At 39.6% G+C, this 17462-nt stretch overlaps 1 protein-coding gene across 1 annotated transcript in view; it reads right to left on the reverse strand.

The window, feature by feature from the left end:
- Positions 1 to 5608: 5608 nt before the first annotated feature.
- pcdh17 (protocadherin 17) overlaps positions 5609 to 17462 on the reverse strand; it is a 71197-nt gene continuing 59343 nt past the window's right edge. Inside the window, exon 5 of the mRNA XM_081358270.1 lies at positions 5609 to 6436. Coding sequence (XP_081214396.1) covers positions 5736 to 6436 — 701 coding nt within the window. The 3' untranslated portion in view covers positions 5609 to 5735. The remainder of the gene's footprint in view (positions 6437 to 17462) is intronic.

Genomic DNA, 17462 nt, shown 5'->3' on the forward strand with positions numbered 1-17462 from the left:
ATTAGCCTGGAGCTAAACTTTAAAGATATCATCCATGTTCTGCAAAAAAAAACAGATTCCTTCAACCCAAAGCAATGGAGTACAAGAGGCGGGTGGGAATGACATGCGATAACCAATACTATGGAAATTCACTGCAGATTTGCGATACGTTATATAAATATATTCCCCTCGCCTCAATGTTTGATGATTGTAATAAAAATGGCATCTTCGACAACGCAAAACCTTAACTGTTTTTTAATCTTTTAATGTGTACCATGGCAAAGCGATGACAAGAAGCATGGAGATGCATCTATTAATAAGATTTTTTTTTTTTTATGTTATAGATCTCATAGAATACAGCCGTAGACAATAGCTCTCATCCATATGCTTTGTTGTTTTGTGTGCGTGTTGCGACTGAGGGGGTATGTATAAAGTCTTATTCAATTATGGATTTACATCTTAGACTTTGATGGCCAAAAATACCCCTGTTCACTAATACTGCAATCAATCTCTCTCCATGCCTACTGAGTATAATTAGACAATAATGAGGAAACTGCTTTATGCTGGATCTCAAACTATGTGTTGACCTCAGCAACTTATAGTCCATTAGACAGCAAATAGCTCACAAGGCTAGCATAATAAACCATGCCTTCCACTTCAGCTGAGGACTGAAGCATTACACGTACAGGCAGTGCCTAGAGACTATATGCTGCATTGGAGACCTCATGGAAAATCCTTGGAGGCCCCAGGAAATAAACCAATATGACTGTTAAGAAAAGAACACTAGCTTACTAATTAACAAATATTGCACAGTTTGTACTTCATACTGTCTGATATTCAAAACAAGTAGTGAAATGTTAATTTAAAATAATTTAACTTTAAATGTTTCATCATGACGCATATGGCATGTTTAATTCAGTGAGTGACATCCAATTATATTGAAAATAAAATGTTTTTTTTTTTTTACAAATTAAAATCATTTTGTATTTTAATCCAATTTTGTGTAAACCTGTCATAACATTTGGCAGTCCAATTAAACAATGCAAGTCTATCTCAGTTGCTTCTGGTTCGTTCCTCATATGGAAATCAACTAACGTGCATTGCATTGTGGGAAACAGTAAAGTGTGCTCTGTTGTATTCAGCTTTTATGTTTAGCATGAGCTGTGTATTTGTGTATATATTTTTTTTCCAAATAGCAGAAAAAGAGGGGCCGTTTATATGACACCATTTTCAAATAAAAACTTTTTTCAGCGTTTTGGCTGTTAATTTCCACTACAGCGTTTTGGGGGCATGACAAATTTTGAAAACGACTTTTTAAATGCAAGTTTTTGAAAGCGATACCGTTATTGTCTCCGTGTAAACTACAAAAACATGAATTTGTGTTTTAAATCGTCTTCGCGGATCCGTGTGAACGGGGATCGGTATAACAAAGTTGTCGTCTGTAAGCGAAAAACGCAAAGGAACCCCCCCCCCCCTTTATTATATCGTTGTCGTGTAAACGTACCCATAATCACAGATATTTGATCATATTCATTATAGAAAATATTTTTATTGGGATTTTATGAACTGGGCATATTTTCCCTCTCTGCAGCCTTTGATGTAACATCTGCTAGTGAAGGTTTGTCTTGACTTTCACGACATTTGCAGTTCAAGTGATTGGCTCACCACAACCTGGCATAATTTAAATGTTCCTACATGGGTATACTTACTACTTTTCTGAATCTTGGAATCTCAGGCTCAAACCTGAGGAAGGCTCTAAAAGACCTGGCAGAGGAGGCAGAACAAGGGAGCTTTTGGCTTTTTAAGAGCTGTGGTGCCCGGGGAGTGATTGGGGGTTAGGTGCCATCGGGGATCAAGGGCACCTCAGTCTTTGCTGGTATTGAGAATCAAACCCGCAGCCTTCAGGTTACCAGTCTGACTCTCTAACCAATAGGCCACGACATCCCCCACTATTGCAAACATAACCCGTGTTAACAGGCAGTCATAGTAGAGAGACTGAATTTTGGGTAATTAGAAGATTTAGACTTGACTTGACTTGACTTGACTTGATTTAACACACAAACTAACTCTCTCATACACACATATAGACATGGAGGCATCCGCCGGCGCTCGACTCGCACATTCAAGAGCAATAAAAAATGAACTTTAACTAAAGATATAAAAAGGAAACAAACTGAGCTGAGCGACAAGCAGGGAAGTTATTTCTATCTGTGTGGCTTCAGGTTAAAGCGTTCTTAAGAACCTTGATGTCTTTTGAAGACGTTGTTTGTGTAAATGAAACAGACTGAAGCATGGCAGTGCGCTGATCACGGAGAATCGGCTCAGTCGAAAATAAAAAGTGATTGTGTCACACACCACAGCGAGATCTGAGACGCAACCGCCGTGCTGTGTATTGTTATTTGTTGCGGTTGTGTCAAGTGTGTCGGCATGTCAGACTCATCACTGTGTTGAAAAAAAAAAAAAAACTCATTTAGATATGCTTCTCTTTCACTTTCTCGCAACAAACTGCTTTTTTTGCTCTCTTTTTCCCAGGTACTGATAAACCCACTGTGTGGAAAATAAAGAATGAAACGAGAAAAAAACAACAACAACAAAAAAAAGGAGAAAGTCTAGAAGAGCCTCCTTTGAAGCAGGAATACATGCACGGATAGAACAATGAATAAATAAATAAAACAAGAAATATATAAATAAATAATGGAACAGACACGATTGCGTCTTTATGGAAGATGAGAGAAGTTTTTTCCCCTTCCCTGTGGCAGCTGTGCAGGGCGACCTGTGTTTAACGCACACCGCGGGCAACGCTTTCTGATGACATAAATAGCCGATCATGAAAATGGTTTTCTTCCCCTTGAGTTTTTTTTTCTGCTTCTTTTGTGATTGTGGCAGCTCATTTTAGTCACAATGCGGCAAAACGTTGAAAACATAACATAACTGCAGTTCGTTTAAAAGGAGTGTTTTTTGTTTTTTTTTTCATTTAATTGCTGTGCCTGGGAATAGTTCAAATCCCAAAGTACACTGTGTGGGCAGGGCACCGTTCTTATAACATATAGACATATATGTATATATTCATATATTCATTGTTTATATTCTCATATTCTATGATATGAGGAGTGCACAAGGTCATTATGAGCATTATAAGCTAAATTGGAATGATAGCTTGCCAATACTGCTACAACTGAGATCCATTTTATGCGGGAAAGATGAAAATGACAGTTCTGTTCCCAAGAACCTAGTGAGCAATGGTTGTTTCAAAAGTTAGGTTTATTTATGCTGTCTTTTAAGTTCCCTTCGCTGCCATATTCAAAGGCAGCAAATAAGAAAACTTTGCGGGATACATTGCAAAAAGCTCAGTGGATAACCAAGATGGTGGATGATATGATTTAAATGTTGATTCTAACTAAACTGATTCAATATTAAAATGTATGGACGTATATGCTTTCAAAATATCATGTTGTTTGTCTGCGTGAAACGGAAGTTGCCAGTCTTTTCTTCCCTATTGTGAGGTATATCCGAGAGAAACGGATTCTCAAACAAGAAAAAATACGTTGGGTTGTACTTGATTTTGGCAGGTATTGGTTGGATGGTTGGATCATTGTGGTTTGCTATTGGTTGATCTTATGTGAGTGACAGGTTGTCCCGCCCTCAAGCCAAAAAAAGTCATTGCAAGAGGAAGGGAAAGTTATTTTGGTTAAAGATTATGAGGGCACATGATGTGCATGGATAAATCATTTATAATAAATACTTTAATAAGAATGGTCAATTTTCATTTCATGGTGACTTTAAAATCAACATAGAATTGAGGCAGTACGCAAAAAAGGCAGCTTATTGGGTTGTGGAACAGCACAAAAGTCACAACAAATGTATTTTTTTTTTCCAAAAGTGGCAGGCTTTATGCGTTGAGAGAAAGATAGACTAATGAATTCTGATTTGTTTCACTAGTTCCTCAGAGGGAACCACTTTTTGGTCCTTATTATTAAACGAACAGCATGTTCTTCTGAATCCTTCCAAACCTCTGCAGTACAAATGACCTTAAAAAGACTAGACAGCATCACTAAACATTCACCAAGGACTTGCTTCTGCTCATCAAATCAAAATAGAGCAAGAAGCTAAACAACACTTGCAAAGAACTTCTGACAATGGACATTTTTGTCAAATTAGCTGCCCATAAAACAGTGCTGGTATTGTAAAAAAAACTAGGCAAACTGTAGTTGTGTGTGGCTGTTTTTTAGTTTTGTTTTTTGTAGACAAAAACAAGTTACTCAGCAAGTAGTGAACATGTCATTTAAGCAGTCTTTTCCAACACGTGTTTAAAACAACATAACCTGTCCAAACGCACAGCAGCGAGGCGAAGCAGAAAGCGAGAGCGAAAGAGTGAACCAAGAATGAAACCGAATGGAAATTAAACTCATAGAGTTTGACGACTACTAAGGCATCAGTTGCCAAGTACAATATAAGCCCATGTATATTACAACACAACCATATATTAATTTAATAAAATACACAATATAGCTCTTGTACACGTAACAATTTGGCTCAAATGCACAGAAACTGCAGAAAAATCAATAAAAATATGTCGTTTTGATGTAAACACATTAAATTGGATACATTTTACACATTAAAATGATATTGTGTATAAGTGACAATGTGAAGGGACATTTCCTTTTTTTAAATATTTTTTGTTGTTGTTGTTAATGTAGTTTTTCTGGAATCGAAAACAGTGTCCTTTGCAGTTTAATAAATATCTTCAACCGCATTTTCTTCCTGTGCGCACCCTCATTTTTTTTTTTTTGAGATTAATGGTTTTTCCATCTTTTTTTTTTACAAAATGTATAAATATTTTCAGTGTTATCTGGACACTATACATAAGTTCATATATTTATATATATATTTATCTATATGCATATATAGATATATCTTTTCACAGTTGAGGAAAAATGTCCCTAATATACAAGAGAGTGACTGTTATAACTTAACACCGGACACGTGGAGAGTCACTTTAAAAGTAGTGAAAAGCTGAAGACAGATGATCACAGAGGACCAATAAAGTGAGAGTAACAGGTTCACCGTTCTGGAATGTTCCATATGTACGTATACATGGGAGGAGGACACAGTTTACACGTGACTAGAAATGACAGGTGAAGAATGGTTACATTTCATAATCAACCCCCACCCCCCACCCCCTTAAAGATTTGAGGCCCCACACACAGAGTTTGCTGATATCATTTGCACTTCTTATGCTGATATTACAAAGCCAATAAAAGTTAAAGAGAGTGTCTCTGTCTTGGTGTGGTCCATCTGTTCTGGGGCATCCGATGCACCCCGAACCCTTTTGATTTGCGATTGTCATAACAAACCACATTCGTCCACCCGCTTCCCCTCCAAAAGTCCCTGGAGGAGAAGGGTGGGACGCTCCATCTTGCGGGTAAGTGACAGAAAGACGTCACTGTAAGAAAGAGTTTGAAGCTGGTGGGCACTTGAAGAAGAAGAAAAAGCTCACAAGAAGCCAGAAGCAGCAACTTCTGCAACTCCAAAGGAATTCCCTTGCCCCCCAAAACACAACACGGCGTCCAGACGAACAAAAGCGAACAGTTTTTTTGCTCCTTATGTTTTTTTTTTGTCGTTTTTTTTTCAAGATCTTCAAGTACGCATATTTTTTGTTCTCAAAAAGCATCCCCATCTGCGCCGCACTCTCTCGGAGAGTGTCTCGACTTATGTAGTCTCCGATGTAGTTTCTTATGCTCGCTCAAAGTCCATTTTTACTTTCTGATTGGGGTCTTTTCGTTTCCCCGACAATCCTGCAGGAGTTTGTCGATGTCTCTGACCACCTGGTCTGCGTCCATGGTGCCACGGCCCATCTCTCCTCCGCCCTGCTCCAAGACGCAGTCCATTTCCACTGCCGTCTCCTGGCTGATCCGCGAACGCGCTTCAGCCAGGACTTTGGCCACGGGGTCAGAGGGAGGCAGCGTGGAGTAGCCCTGCTCTTTGTTCTGCTTGTTCGGGGAGATATACTGTCCGTCTGGGGGTCCGTAGTGGCTGGTGCTGGGCTTGGCCTCTGCTCCGTCACCCATGCCTTTGGCCGAAGAGCACGGGGAACCTGTACTACAGCCTTTGGTGGGACTACATGAAGCAGATGGGACTTCCTGCAAGAGAGGGCTGAGGGCACGTTTGGTCTTTAGGTAGGGTTTAACATTCGCCACCAGGATGGTGTGGTCCCGACGCTCCTTTCCAAATGTGCAGAACGTTTTTTTGCCATTGGGGTTGCAAACTGTCTCGTAAGTCTCGGTCTCCACTGTGACCGCTTCCATTCCGGCAGGGACGAAGAGATTGGTGCGGTAGTCAGAGCCCTCTGCTTGGGGAGTTCCAGCTCCTCCGGCTCCGACGGGAAACTGGGGCATCCAACAACGGTCAGAGTGACCCAGCACTCGACACTCCTCTGTGCAGTTCACACAATCCTCCTCTAAAAAAAAAGAGAGAGAGAAAAAGATTGATTTTTCTGGAAAATCAACAACACGTTAAATAGCCATGCGGAAATTCCAACCCGATCTCACGGCAATTCGTACAAATTTGGTGGCTAATTCATACGAATTCATACGACCTCACTCATACAAATTCGTACGATTTTTGCTAAATCGTACATATTTTACGAGTTGCCCATTTCGTGTGAATTCGTACTAATTACCTAACTCTGACCCCGCCCATAAACCTACCAATCACTGGGGTTTAGACAAATCGTACGAATTTGTATGAATTAGTCACCTTTTACTCACTCGTATGAATTGGTCGTGAGATAGCATTGGAAATTTGGACTAATTTTGGATAATTAAGTGAAGTAAAAACATCACAAATGAAAGGAATTTCAAGTGAGAGATTATTTGTCACAAATTAACAAATCTGTCATCAGTGCAAAAACATCTCGAGATAACGTAACACTTGAGTCAATGTTTCCTGCACCATGTTTCAGCAGTGCTAAATCATCAGAGCCATGTCAAAAGGAATCACATTTTACCTGAGTTGTGAATCTGAGTTTGCAGTCTAAATTTAATTTGGTGAGATAAAAAGACTCTGTACCAGCACAATCAACATTCATACAGAAAGCTAGTTTAATCTGATTCATGAATAAAACGTTTCTTATGAGCTGGTGCTTTTATTGAATCATTCTAAAAGCCCTTTCTCCTGAATTATTATTAGTAATAATAATAATTATTATTAATATATATGCCATGTATACACTACATTGGGGTCAGTATAAGTAATTAGTACTTTTATCCAGCAAGCCAAGGATGCATCAAATTGATCAAAAGTGATGGTAAAGACTTGTATTCATCAAATAATCCTGAAATAAAACGGAATTCCATGGAAGCACCAAATCAGCATATTAGAATGATTTCTGAAGGATCATGTGACACTGAAGACTGAAGTAATGATGCTGAAAATTCAGCTTTTCTATCATAGGAATAAATTGCATTTTAACCTATTCAAAAATAGAAGATAGTTATTTAAATTGCAATAATATTTCACAATATTTTTTTACAGTTTTTCTTTTTTAAATGCAGCCTCGGTGAGCATGAGAGTCTTCTATCAAAAATATATTTAAAAAAAAATCTGCAATTTCAACAAACTTCTGCATAGCAGAAACAAGCGAAAAAAAGTCATGAATTATATAAAAGAAGGTATTCAGAGGAAGAATGGGAACTATCTGGCTAAATAAGTGAATTTTCCATAACCGTGATCAAAAAGATGGCAAAGAATCTGCACGTTCCTCACCATCATGCTCATACAGTACACCCTCCCTCTCTCCGCAACCCTCCACTCAGTAGAACAACAACAGCTCAGTTTTGGCAAAAAGTGTGGTGCTGCTATCATAAATTTATGTCACTGGGCTTTGAAGCTATCCCAAGGCAGCCCTGCCATATCACAGAGCCAAGTGTCTAGTGCAGTACTCCGTGTGTATGTGTGTGTGTGTGTGTCTGCGCGTCTTCCCCCCTTTCATCTCAGCTCAGAAGAAACCACATTTTGGATTATTGTGGGCTGTTCTGATGGTGTGTCAAATGGGTCCAGGACTGTGAAGAGGATTAAAAAATAATGTATTTTAAAATGGGAAATGAAAGAAAGGGGGAAAAAATAAGGGAACAAAAGGGAAAACATGAAAGTTAAAAAAAAGCGAAAAGGAAAGCACAGCTGTTGCCCTGTGAATATAAATGCTCAAAGAGCTCAGGTAAAGCTGAGACCCGGGTCGTGAACACACGCAGACCTCACAGTTAGGGACCCGTGCCATCGGTTCTATGTGAGTTTGACAAGTCAAGTGCAGTGATTTGAGCAGAACAAACAAAAGTATTCCATTCATATTTAATAGTTTGATGATGTCTGTCTTTTGGGAGACAAAAACATGGAAACACAAATAACCTCATGAATTTATGAGAAGAAATGTTTTCAATAATCTAGCAGTCATCACTCACCCATTTAAGTGTCTTGGAATAACAGATGAGATCGGAAAATGCCTAGTGCAAATGCTGGAGTAATCTTCATTCGTGTTATTGATTTCCCCAAAATATTAATCTCTTCTTCACCTCAAACGGTGCATGATCAGATTAGAAACTTTTTTCTTATGGAAATGCCACATTCATCTCACTTTACGCCTTTGTTTCTTGCTCTATTTCACGTCGCTTCTGTTTTCTTTTTCATGAAATGAATAATGGGACACAGGAATTCATAAAGCCAGTTAAAGTTTGGAAGCAGTACGATTTGGAAACGGAGCCAGCTAGATTTACTCATTCTCTGTGAAAAGAAATCACTGTCTCTTCACCTCATTCAGTGAAAGTGCACCAATTGTCACCGCTAAAGTGTTCATAGTTGAAATGATATCTGTGTTTACTTTCACAGAAGTGTAGTCAATTGGTTTTCTTTCTTCAAATGATGAGCAAGGCGTGTATAAATGATGACCACTTGACCTTATTATCATCATTAATCATATTTTAAATTGCTCTTTCAGATGTTTCTCTGCTAAAGGCCAAGCCATGTCATGAAAAATGATCCTCTGCAACTCGGCTCCTGAGTCGCTATTGTTCCTGATTTCACTGTGCGTGTGTCTGGCCAACAAAAGCCCATCCCTGGGGTTCCGTTCAGTTTGTTTCTGGTCTGTGGGGTTTCTGCTAACCTTGAAAAAGTTTTCAAACTCCCCAACCCATTCTCAATGGTAACGGTACACTGCACCTGCCTCTCCTGAGGTCAAAATATGTCTTTCCAACACACACACAAACGGACATCTGCGGTGCATCTGTGGACCGAGCAGAGAGAAAACCACCCGAGAAAGTTGAGTTCTGTAGCGGGTCAAAGACCAATACAAGGGGGAAACCTAGGGTTTTGTGCCATGTATAAAATTTGTTTGTGCATTTGGAGGGTCAGCAGGCTGGTACGTCCTCAGGGACGCTTTCTGCAAGAGTGTGTGAGGACGGGGTGAGTACCACATAAGAGGGGAGAAAGAGCTTGACATTTAGAATGTGGTGCTCTTGTGTTGTGCAAGAGGAAGACAAGGGCTAGTCCTGAGTGGCACAAACTAGCATGCATGACAAGGTGAGGAAGAACATGCTGTCCACTTTAAATAATGAGATCTCCCACGCACACGCACACACACAGAGAGAGAGACTTCAGATAGGCTTTGAATCTGAGCTGTTTTGCTAGATTTTGCAGCTATTTATCTTCCCTAAACATAAATGAACGTGGGTATGCATGCTAAACAGTGTATGTGCGTGTGCGTATCTTTCTGCCTCACACTTTCATAGTACCTTTAGACGCAAGACTACCAAAACAAACATTTACAGTCAGTTTGTTTTTCTTTTATTCAGCTATGATGCGTTAAATTGATCAGATTTAGATTTATTTATAATGTTACAAAAGATTATTTCAAATAAATCCTGTTCTTTTAAAAGTTTTATTCATCAGGTAATCCAAATATTAAACAAAAATATCGATGATTTCTGAAGGATCATGTGACACTAAAGACCGGAGTAGTGGCTGCTGAAAATTCAGCTTTGTTATCACAGGAATATGTAACATTTTAAATTAAATATTGAAATAAACTGTTTTTATAGTGCAATAACATTTCACAATATTACTCTTTTTACTGATTTTTTCCCCCAATTAAATAGTCTTTGTGAGCAGAAGAGACTATCAAAAAATATTGGTATTTCCAGCGGAAAAGATAACAACGAAAATACGTTGCTAGTAACCAGCTACGCTAAGAAAGCAAATCAGACTTGCTTTTTCCAGGACCGACTGCTCGTTCAATGAGTGGAGGCACAATAAAGCATAAATAATCCATGCTGACACATCTCCATGCAGCCAGTCAGGAGGAACCAATCCTTCAATAGATTATTCATGCCTGGGCGGAACAAGTGACCTTGAGTCTTGGCAGGGTCGCCATGACTAACAATAAGACATGTGACACCGGCTGAGGCCACTAATTCGTCGCCAGATATACAGAGCAGGAGGCATGGTGTGAATTATTGCCACCTCCAATCCCCATCACGTACAGTCAGCACACAAGGTTACAAGCTGTTTTGGGGACACTTCATTATAACTGTATTGTGTGACATGCCTGTGTTTTCTTGACAGTTCACACTCAGATCTATATATTGAATGGTTCTTCGTGAGCTATGGGCTGCTCATCGGCCACTCTGCAGGAATGTCACATCAACCGCCCAATTATTATCACAAGCACCATTTACAGCGAATCACAGACTTCAGTTGCAGAGCACGAGACTTCTGCAAGCACAGCGCTTGTCCCACTCATCAAGCTAATGATGTGTGTATGACAAATCTCATTTTACTTTGCACACAAAGTCCCAAAGGCAAAGCAGCAACTCAAGACAACGGCATATTTATATGACACTCCTAACAGAAGGTCACATCATAACACATTCACTACTTTCTGGTTTGTTCCCAGCTGCATCTGAGTTGAGTTGTCTCATATTATGAACATAGTCAAGTCTGAAAGGGTTGTAGGTAGTGCATGGCTTGCTTAACAATGGCCTTAAGGTCTGACTGTATTCACAATATTAGCACAACCTCTCACATCTTAATTATGTTTTAATTATAATCATAAAAAAATGAATTGTCTGAAATGAATGTTATGCTATTAGCAACAGTGATTAGATGTGACTTTGTAAAATAAAATAATATATATATCGAATATAAGTTTTAAAGTATATGTATGGCAATCATAAATCAGTTTGTAATATTTTCTCTAATAAAAAAAAACATTAACATTTAAATGACAAGTTACACATATGTATGACATCATTTCATTTATTACAAACTGAATTATGATGGCATACAATTATTAAAAAATATATAATTATTTCTATTTTTGACATATTTTTACATTTTTGTGATGTCATAAGAATTTGCCAGAGGTAGACCTTCCCTCTGAGCCTGGTGGGTGAAAGAAAGAGTAAAAATCTGGGCCACTTAAGAGTTTGAAGCCATTCAACAAACACCTTGCACTCTCAGTGAAGGAGGAAGCTTTCAAATGCCAGCGTTTCTCAGAAGAATTTGGGTGACTAGGTGCTTTATTTTATTCTCCAGCTGGGAAACAGAATGAAGGAGACTAACTCAGTGCATTAAGGCCTCCTGCCAAATCTTTTATTAGCAATTCGTTTTTCAGTCCCGTCGTTCCGTTTCTCTGTGCTCGTTCGCCAGTGACCCCTCCCGATCTCAGCACCGCACTACCAGCTTCCTGCTTTCCTTGGTCCACAGTGTGTCTCGCAGCCAACATCAATTTCAACTTCTCCCTCTATCTCTCTCTCTCTCTCTCTCTCTCAATCTGCTGTATGCCACCAGTGGGCACAAACAGAGGTTGATAGTCTCAGACAACAGTTATAAATCTGCTCTGATGTCATTATAAGAACTATCATTAGGCCGTGAGGTAAAAGGAAACAATCAATTAAAATCATAGAAAATAAAAATACTAATAAATAAGAAGTACTAACTGCAGGCCGAGCTGTTTATGATATTTAATTGGTGATAAAAAGGCGATATTCTGTTGAATGTTACATCAAATATTAAATATGATGTTAGCAGCTAGTTCTGCATGTTAGCATTCACGTGGACCGCCTTACATCTGAAAAGGTGTTACATTGGGAATGAAGTCGAGTGAGGGTGCATGAGAGGGCACAGTCGCAGTGGGGTAGGGATCGTGAACACAGGCTTTGTGTAGAAAGTGTGATACGCCCGCTCAGCGTGAGCAGGGTAGCATCAGAGCGCTCGCACCTGTGCCCTGGCAGACTGGGGCGCAGTTGGTAGGGGGATGTATGTATGTGTGTGTGTGTGTGTGTGTGTAGTCGGCCTTGTACCTTAAAGGCTCAGCGGACATCTGGAACAGGCCTTAAGGCCTTCATGAGAGGCTGGCGCTGCACCTGTGTGCATGTTTGTGTGTTTGAACATTTCACCGCAGATCTCTCACTTCCTCTCGGGTCTAAATCGCAGCTAAATATGTAAATATACAGTTAAAAATAAAGGTTATTTACAGGCATCTATGCCATGTCTATGAAGCCATGGAGCCTTTCAATTCCCCCCAAAAACGTCTTTATTGAGAAAAAAAGTTCTTTAGGTATTTTAAAATGTTCTTCACACTAAAGGTGTGTTCATACTGGGCAGGTTTGGTTTGATTAAAACGAACGCTAGTGGTGTGGTTCATTTGAATAACTAAACAATTGGACTGCTTCTGCTTTAAACTCTGGTGATTTGAACACAACACATACCAAATAATTCTAAATGAACCAAAAAACAGGATGTGGTGTCACAATATGTGACCCTAAAAAGGACAGAATGTTCAAAGATACCTGAAAATTTTCATCATAGGAGCTGTGTTGCCCATTACAGCTCGGTGGTCACAACATCCCTGTCCAAAAATGTAGTCCTAACTCTATCCCTTCCCCAAAACCTAACCCTACCCATAACTTGTCCCTAAAATCAGAGGGAAATAGTAGGTAAATAACACCAATGTACAAGCACCTAACCCTGGTTTTTAGCCTAAACTTGACATACACTCTAAACTTGTCCCTCAAATCTGATTGTTTGAATGGAATGTTGTTCCAGGATCAACAAAGATGTTGATCCAGGATCATGTTGTACTTGGTGAAATCACATTCAACACAGTTCGGTACAGGCGTTGAAACCGCCATTCTTTGTTTGTGTGCGCAACAGAAGAATTCCTAGTGCTGTTTTGACTCACACATTTTATAAGCTCTTTGTGAGTTCTCAACTGGTAAAAATACAACCATACACTGTCAGAATTATCCATAATGTGGATTTTAATACCTTAGAGTAGTAATATGCACACTTAAGGTCCTACAATGTACTTTTATGAGTAAATAAGGCACAAAAAGGTCCCTTTAAAAAAATATACCTCCTATAAAAATATACCTCCTATAAAATTTGTACAATCAGGTTGAGACCTTATCCTTATGCCTTTTGGTTTGGTGTTAAAAATGACAGAGTGAACTCTATAAGCCAGGGTTAAATATATAATTTTCTTTTTAGGTCCAGACCAAAAGAACCAAGAGAAGTGTGAACATACCCAAAAAAAAAAAAAAAAAAAAAAAAGGTTCACTGTTCATTCATCCATGAAAGGATTTTGGGGAACCAACAAAAGTGGTTCTTCTAGGGAACCTTTTTTTTTTTTAAATGTGTACCTATACTGTTTTACCAAAGTCCTTTGTAGAGACCACCTTGATCCAGGATAATTTGACAGGGGTGATAAGGAGGCAAATACCAATGGACTCTTGGGAGGCTCATTGACAAGCCACCCGAAAACAGCAAGGGAACGCAGAGATGCTTCAACTAAGCCAAGGACAAATGTCTTTCGATCAAACGCTCCTTTTCATTATGCATTCTCAGCCGAGCAGCAGGCAGCTAATGCCTGGTTAAGTTGCTCTAAGCCGAGGCCTCAGGGTAGCCCGCCTCCGGAGTAGACAGCGAAGGAGAGGACTCCAAACAAACACAGAAAGACGAAATCAATGGCCATTCACACGCAGGACCTCCTTGAAGACGGAAGTTGGTGGAACGAGACACTAGTGGAAGGGAGAGAATGGGTGCGGTGTGGAGGAGAGAGGTTAGCGAGAGATGTTTTTCTCTTGGCGCAGCAGGGGCTCAAAGCGGGGTTTACGGTCCTTAGCGCTCACCTGCGGGGAAGAGATCTGTTGGCCTTTCAAAGAGAATGTGCTAACCTTCACAACACACACATGAAAGGTACTATGGGGGTGGAGGGCCAGGGCTACTTTTATGGATCACTGGATGTCGCATTTCAACTAAGCATTCTTGTTTGTGCGAGTGTTCCTGTGTGGATTCGAATAGGGCGAAATTAGCTCATTCTGTGCTGTATAGGTTTGTGTGGTTTTGTGCCTCCCCTTGAGTGTGTTTACATGTTTGTCTGGCCAGCGACTAGTTTCTGAAAGCATCATTGGGCACTTCAGCAGTGAAAGAGGACTTAGAATCTCAGCATCTTTGATCTCAGTGATCACACTGACACTCAGATCTGTCCTCTACCCTCTGGATGTGTTTATTCAAAGATTGAACTCACATTACAAATTACAAACCACTACAGGGCTTGACATTAACTTTTTTGCTCAACAGCCACTGTGGCTAGAAGCCACTCAGCATTTTCACTGGCCACAATTTTGACATTGATACCATGGGGAAAAACTCCCATATAGATTTTTTTTATATAATGTCCTAATTTGGCAGCAGGTGTATTAGGCTGCTGTCACTTTAAGACCTCACTCACGGATCCATTATACTGTTACACATGCGTTTTCTTTCTCAACTGTTTACGTTCACTTAAACCATTAGACTTTATTTTGTGTGCATTTCACTGTTTAAGAGCTTTAAGAAGCAAAAAATAACTAAATTTAGTACTGAGAGGTAGGATTATGTTTCATATTTCAGAATTTTTTTAAAAGACTGCAATTGTAAAAACGTATATTATATATAAATTTCAACACACCAAAGTGGCTTGTAGGACGCCACTGCTTAAATCCACCCGCATTTGGTGGGTTGGTGGATATTAATGTCAAGTACCGTATATACAAATTTTACAATCCACAAAAAACAACAAAACTTTATCAGTAATGCAACAAAAATCTGTCTTTCAAAATTATACATTGCACACCTTTAATTTTGTACTACTGCACAAAGATGCTCAACCATCAAAAAGTACACTGTTCAATGTGCCGTCTTTCTCATTACAGTGCTTAAGCTACTCATTAATTGATCACATCATCTCTCTCTTTGTTATCTGATAGAAAGAAAACACATCCTGTCCTTTTAGCTATTTATCTGTATTGACATCCCATATACACCAGCTCATCAGGTGAAGCCTGTGCCTAATATGGCGAGTTCATAAAAATAATGCCTGCCTTTTAAAAATGCTTTAAAAGTTTTAAAGAGACCTTGTTTATTCAATATGTGTGTATAGGACTGAGGTTCAATGGCTGAAAGGAAACTAGAGAGGAAGAACACAAAAGAACCATTGCACCACAGAGGTGATACAAGGGCAGAACATGATTTCTAATGATGTGTACCTAAAAAGAATTAAAAAAAGGGAAGCAGGGAGAACAGGATGAGATTTCTATTCATTCACTCACACTCTGTTGTATGCCTTTTATGTGTGCTGTAAATATGCAAGAGCTGCTGTGACTGGCGGGACAAACAGGTGCAGATCTTCAACTGTGTGTGCATTCAGAAAAATTCAGCCCATTTCGAGGCCAAGGGAAAGATGAGAAAAAGGTGGAAAAGTCAAAATAAAGTCCTCTGTGTCGTTTACGCCTTTGTAATTAGGAAAAGAGGAAGTCGCGTTCATGCTGGGTGAAGTTTTTGTAATATCCTTCTAGTGAGTGTGCCAGTTCAAATTCAAGCTATCCTTTAGTCTTTGTGCTGTGATCGCCTGCCGCGTCAGCCAAAGTTCATTCTTGGAAAAGCTTGAAAAACCACTGCGGGATTCCACAGGTGGGAAAGAAATGGATAGCAGGTGCACACACACACACACACACACACACACATACACCTACTGTGACTCAAGTCCCACTTGCTTCTATAATAACTACGACTAATTACGCCAACAAACACACAAAACGCCTTTTTCATTAATTGTATTAATCTGTTTTAATTTCCCCACATGGCATTTGTACAGTTTTGTTTTGTTTTTCTCTCCCATTCTCTTTTTTTACCTTTGCATTCTATTTTCTACAATAATAAACTGTTAATGTTAAGCCCGGAAAGCAATGACTCATCTAGTATTACAAAAGCAACCCACCAGTTTTTCAGTGACAAAAAAAACCCAGCGGGTGGTAAAAGAGGACTGTTCCTCACTTGACAATAACTAACTCATCTGGAAACATCATATTAGTGTTGACGAAGGATGTCTATAATACCTGAATTTATAATATAAAGGTACCCATTAGCATAACATAGCTAACCGGGTAATGCTAACCAGGCAAAACAACCTGGAAACAAGTATTTACATCTCTCAAAAACACCAAAACGTTGCCCTACATGACTCTAAATAAAGGTGATTCGAATGGAATGGTGACTGGCATTAAGCAACTCTCTTTCTAAATCACTTCATGTAATGTAAATGTCACTCTCAGTCTGCGCTCCTTCCTTCTCCTGCTGTTTTCCCACAATTGAATTTAATACTTTTTCTACGTGTCATCACTTTGTCACTGCGACGGTTCCTCGGAGCCCCATGCGGAGGAAGAGGATCATACGTCTGTCAATTATCTCCTTTTCTCCGAGACGCAGGCGGATCGCGAGCTAACTAAACAGGCACACTCGACGATGTCCAGTCACTCATTACTAGACACAGCGGGTGTTATCTGTACTCGTGTGTATACAACTTCACAGTAATGGAGATGGCTTTCACCCCATTAAGTGGTGGAATTGAAGGGAAGGATGCAGGGAGGGGAAAAAAAGAATCAGAAATCAACTTGAAGAGATAAGGTGCGACCTTTTAATGAAGACGAGGGAACAATAGACAGGAAGATGGAGGGGGGAGATAGAGAAAGGGAATAAGTGAAAAGACGAAATACAGACAAAAGGACCAATGGATTGACAGACCGAAAGCATCTTTAATCCATCTCTCTTATCTGAAAGAGAGAAACATTTCATTCTGTGAGGGGATTTGAGTTTCAATCAAGTATTTGATGAACGTAATCATTGGGGTAATTGATCCATTGAAGCCGGCCCTCTCAGTGTGAACATTGAGGGTCATGGGGAGAAAGCTGTTGAATCTCATGAGTGGCTTTCAGTGGGACAGGAAGAGAGCGCAGCCAGATCCCTCTCTATTCACACAGCTTGACACACAGCTGTTCCAGTCCTTTAATTTTGCGTTGGCTTCCTTGCATCTCTCCTAATCCCTCTCCATTGCACCGTCCACTCGTTCCGTCCTCATTCTAATTCACAAATTGCTGAGATGATGCATTTAAACT

Source organism: Scardinius erythrophthalmus (genome assembly GCF_964197995.2).
Source record: "Scardinius erythrophthalmus genome assembly, chromosome: 25".
Lineage (NCBI taxonomy): Eukaryota > Metazoa > Chordata > Actinopteri > Cypriniformes > Leuciscidae > Scardinius > Scardinius erythrophthalmus.